Source organism: Nelumbo nucifera, chromosome 4 (genome assembly GCF_055504915.1).
Source record: "Nelumbo nucifera cultivar China Antique chromosome 4, China Antique-T2T, whole genome shotgun sequence".
In the NCBI taxonomy this organism is placed as follows: Eukaryota; Viridiplantae; Streptophyta; class Magnoliopsida; order Proteales; family Nelumbonaceae; genus Nelumbo; species Nelumbo nucifera.
In genome coordinates this window covers 35,286,194-35,291,331 of record NC_142652.1, presented here as the reverse complement: position 1 = coordinate 35,291,331, position 5,138 = coordinate 35,286,194, and the positions used below count along the sequence as shown (strand labels likewise).

Sequence of the window (5,138 nt, the reverse complement as noted above, 5' to 3'; positions counted from 1 at the left end):
TTTCTGGGTCGGTATTTTAAACCTTGCCAAATGAACTTAAAGCTGGTCAATTTCTTAAAAATCATCTTACATGGCAGAAATGATGCCAAATAACAAAATTTATCAATTTTTGAAAAAAAAACACTGATTTCAGAAATCATCGATTTTTGAAAAATCTGTAAAGAAAAATCAACATGGATGCCAAACATCACACTAAGACGTATGTTTTTGTGATTACGTAAAACTACAGGACGTGTCCGTAATTCCATATATGAGCCTATTATAATTTGCAACTTATAATTAGTACGTCGCTGGTGTGGTGGATATTTATTAAAATAAGAATGGGAATATTGTAGATAACCTTACCGCAAGGATCATCTGTTCATTATACGGTTCTCTCAAATTAACAGTCCAATAGTCCGATGATGAATCACCGGACTTCTATTCTACATCTTGGAAGCTACTTTATTCTACATCTTGCAACCTCTATAAAACTATTGGATCTGCCGACAAAGAACAACAAACAATGCAATTGGAGAGTAGGTGTTAAATAAAAAAAAAAAAAAAAAGCTATAGATGGAATAAGATGATGAATCATACATACCAATAAAATTAATGCACAGCTGTTAGATCCATGGTGCAGCATGTAGAGAGAATAGAGAGGAGTCCTCGCATGCCGATGAAGAATCCATAAATTTGCACAATAATGCATTTTCCTTTTTGTTACTTCATAAGAAGGGGAGGGATGAGATGAACAGTGGGAATATGAGAAATCTTGGGCCAGTCTTCCCCTCCCTCTCGCAACCGATTCTTTAGTTCTCGGGGACAATTATCAATATTCAAACAACGAAGGCTGATGGGCAGCTTCTCCTCCAAAAGGGGTTTCATACAATTGGACCACCATATGCTCAATTCTTGTAGAGAGTTGAGCTTGTGGAGACCCTTGGGCAAAGACGTCAGATTGGGACATTCACGGAGTTTCAATTGTCGAAGAGAGGCAAGATCTTGAAAGTCTGGCAATGACTGAAGCATAGTACACTCTTGAATGTGTAAAGACAGAAGGGATGTAAGTCCTTGCAACTCTGGCAATAATTGAAGCATAGGACACTTGTTAATTTCCAAATGCCGAAGGGATGCAAGATCTTGTAATTCTTGTATTGATTGAAGCATACGGCACTCAGAGATATGCAAGTTTTGAAGAGATGTGAGACCTTGCAACTTTGGAAATGAGTGAAGCATAGGACACACTGAGATTTTCAAATGCTGAACAGATGTAAGACCTTGCAACTCTGGCAAGGTTTGAAGGATGGAACAGTTGTTGATTTCCAAATGTTGAAGGGGTGCAAGACAGTGTAACTGTGGCAGTGATCCAAGCATATAACAATCATAGATTTGCAAGAACTGAAGGGATGTGAGACCCTGTAAGTTGGGCAACGATTGAAGCATAGGGCACCTGTAGATTTTCAAATATTGAAGGGATACAAGACCTTCTAACTTCGGTACTGATTGAAGCATAGGACACTCGAAGATTACCAAGTACTTGAGTTTCTGTGCAAAGGATTGAAGCATCTCTGAGGGCATGGATGTCATGTTTGGAAAATTACCAATATTCAAGTTGGACAAGGAAGGGCATTCATGTGTCCAATTCAATATCTTCTCATCACAATTGCTTACTTCTAGTGCAGAAGCTGATGGAAGCCTTGGAAGAGAACTCAACATTTCACACCTCTCAATTTCTATTTCTTTCACGATAAGAAGCAGAGGGGGCAATTTTGTCAATTTGGGACAAGAGTGCAAGGTAAGCTTCTTGAGTTGAGGAAATTCTCCTTCCTCTGTTCCCCACCATTCTTTCAAACCACTCATGTCCCAGAGATTTAAAATCTCCAACATTTGAAATCCCTTATTGTAGTTATTGTTGTCACTGCTGCACCCATAAAATTCCCTACTCATATATTCCACTTCTTTTATGCCCACTATATGCAATCTTTTTAGTACAGGAAGATTCCCTAAAGGAGGGAGGAACTTGCAGTTGCTGCAATTCCATAGTTCTACACTTATCAACATATCATAGCATGCGAGTCCACTCATCATCCACTGTGGAAAACATATGCCACCATAATTCCATATTTGGAGTGCCTTCAACCCAGTATAAGGTTGTAGGCCCTCTAGTATACCCTCCACTCCACCTCTTTCACCATTGCTATGGCTCCATTCCAACATCAACTCATCAATTTGATGCTTATTGAAGAGGTTAGCCTCCTTGGCCTGCTCAGAGTCAACTACATTCTCTAGCCCTGAAATAAAAATAGATCCTTGGAGATGACATAACTCTTTTAGCTCTCCTATTGTACTATTATTACCATTGATCTTTCTCACCCGAAACTTAGGCAGTGTCTTCAAAAAACGTAATTTCCCTATGCCTCTTATTAGATTGAATTTTCGCCACATTTCATTATCATACATCTCTATGTGTTGGAGGTTGATTAGGCTTCCCATGTTTTTGGGAAACCCATTAATCTTACAATCTTTAAGCATCAAAGTTTGCAAATTGTAGAGGTTGCAAAGGGACTCAGGGAATACCTTAATGCCAGTTTCGTTAAGGTTAAGCAACCGCAGGTGTTTCAATTTGCCAATTGAATCTGGCAAAACACGAAATCTATAATATTTTCCACTCATATCCAACACACGGAGGCATCGGTATGGTTCAAAAAAGTCATGAGGGAGATGCAGACCAGAATATGATGATTTGGACAATACTAATGTTGACGAATCCTTGTATTTATATAATTCAGCCACCATAAAGTCCAATTGGGCAGCGATCATTGACACATAGCGAACCTCTTCTGGGATGCTGCAGCTGTTATTTGGTTTTCCTTTCTCCACTCTAAGATACATGTCCTTCGAAACTGACTCGGCTAAATCATGCATCAAATCATGCATCACGATTTCTTCTTCATACTTTTGGAAAAATGACCTATTCAACAATTCATCAAAGTATTGTCCACCAAGGTCTTCCATTGTATCAATTTCTTTGGATGAAATAAAACCTTCTGCCATCCAAAGTCGAACTAGAGTTTTCTTGTCAAATTTATGCTCTTTAGGAAACAGAGAGCAGTATGCAAAGCATAATTTTAAATGTGCAGGTAGGTGATAATAACTTAGACGTAGAGTTGACATTATTGTGTCATCTCCAACTTCCCACATCTCACTTTCTAAGACAAATTTCCACTTTTTTACATCGAGATCACCATAGAGAAGTCCTCCAAGTGATTTTATTGCTAGAGGCAGTCCTTTGCATTTTTCAACAATTTTTCCCCCAATTTTTTTTAGGTTTGGGTGTGCATTACATATCTCATCATCAACAAAAGCCTTCCTTTTGAACAACTCCCAGCCAAGTTCATATGGCAAGCCTTCTAAATCAAATTTTCTCATGGCACTCATAATGGAGGAAATTTTGTTAAGCCGTGTGGTCACTATTATTCTACTTCCTTTCCCTGCTGCAGCATTTATTGGAACCCTTACAGCATCCCATGTTTTGGGATCATCGTTCCATATATCATCCAATACAAGCAAAAATTTCTTCCCCTGCAAACTATTTTTGAGTTTGCTTTGAAGTGGCTCCAATTTATTCATATCCTGTTGTTTCTCACAAGTAATTGACTCAAGAATTGCTCTGGTTATTTGTATAACATCATAATCTTCAGACACACAAACCCATGCTCTCACTTCAAAATGGTTAACTACATTTCCATCGTTGTAAATGAGTTGAGCCAGCATGGTCTTTCCGATCCCCCCTATACCAACTATTGAAACAACCGGAGCTCCTTTCCCATTATACTCATCAGATAATAACAAGTTTATTATGCCATCTGCATCTTCCCTCCTACCAAGGATTGTTTCAGAATCGTTAAGTAAGGAAACACTCTGAGGGCGTGAATCTAATAATGAAATAGTTTTGAGTTTCCTTTCCATTGTATTGAGATTCCTTCCAAGAGAAGAGACCGAAGTAACATAATTGTGGTTCATCTTTTGTTGCATCTCATGAAGTTCATTTATTATGCCAGTTATGACAGTCGGAATCTCAAGGCCATACAATATTTGCTTCTCGTTGAAAGAAAAGGAGAAGTATTGGCGTACCTTTACGCTAGCTCTCGAGGAGCTCTCTTTACTTTCATCATCGTCATCCTGCTCCTCCTCCAAACTTTGTCGTTGAGCTTCGTAGATGAACTCATCCAAAGTGTAGGTGGCTCTGTAAACAACTTCTCTCATATCACGGAGCAGAATTTTCAAGAGTGGATCACTTGCTTGCATATCCTCTGTAGAACTAGTCATTACGTATGCCAATTTGAGTGTTTTAAAGAGGTTTCTCAATTCTTTCTTAACGCCCCATTCAGATCCAAATTTGAGCATCCAATTAGAGACCAATTTGTTGAGCAACGCCTGAATCAACGGAGATACCACTACATCTTCGGTTGTTGTTGCCATATCTTAGATTGCCTGTAAATTAGGAAGGTGGAATAACGAAATGGAGCATGTAATTGAAACTTGAAACTTGAAAGGATCATCTCACCTAAAACTTTGGAGTCCTCCCCCAACAGAAAATGCTCTAATTAACATCTTCCGATATAATCTCTGTCCGCACATCTCATCAGGTCACACAGTCTTATGGTGAGATGGGCGGACATAGATCTGATAGATCATGGCGGAAAGTGTTAGAAACTGTTTGTTTTTGTTTTGGTTTTTTTTCTTTTTCCTTTTTATTTTTGTTGGAAGAAGATCCGAACTTGAACTTAATTTCGGACAATTTTTTAGTCATATTCGGCATCGACCTTTACTTAGAAATGATTGGGCAAGTGGGCAACTCCAGGACCCACAATGTGTAGTGCGTTTCGGTGAGCTTCCCCACTCACACCACACATTTCAAATCCCTGACAGAAAATAAAAAACTGTGGGCGTCGGAGTGAGATAATCAGAAGAATTTTTTCAAAGTGTACCTAGATTAAAGGCCTGTTTGCTTCCTCTTATATTTCTTTCTTAAAGACTAATCTTACATTTTTTTTTGTTTTTTAATGATACCTCTAAAACGCAAACACTTCTCCTTCCTTATAATTCAAGGGCTTTATATGCAATAATTATTATCGTATTATTATAATAATTAT

The 5,138-nt window shown here is 38.3% G+C and overlaps 1 protein-coding gene across 1 annotated transcript; it reads right to left on the bottom strand.

Moving 5' to 3' along the window:
• Window positions 1-294: 294 nt before the first annotated feature.
• Window positions 295-4,714, bottom strand: LOC109113867 (putative disease resistance protein RGA3). The gene is made up of 3 exons (XM_010273033.3): window positions 4,550-4,714; window positions 584-4,476; window positions 295-482 (listed from the first exon to the last, which is right to left on the bottom strand). Exon 2 carries the CDS (start codon window positions 4,462-4,464, stop codon window positions 703-705), a length of 3,762 nt encoding a protein of 1,253 aa, XP_010271335.1. The 5' UTR covers window positions 4,465-4,476; window positions 4,550-4,714; the 3' UTR covers window positions 295-482; window positions 584-702.
• Window positions 4,715-5,138: the final 424 nt, after the last annotated feature.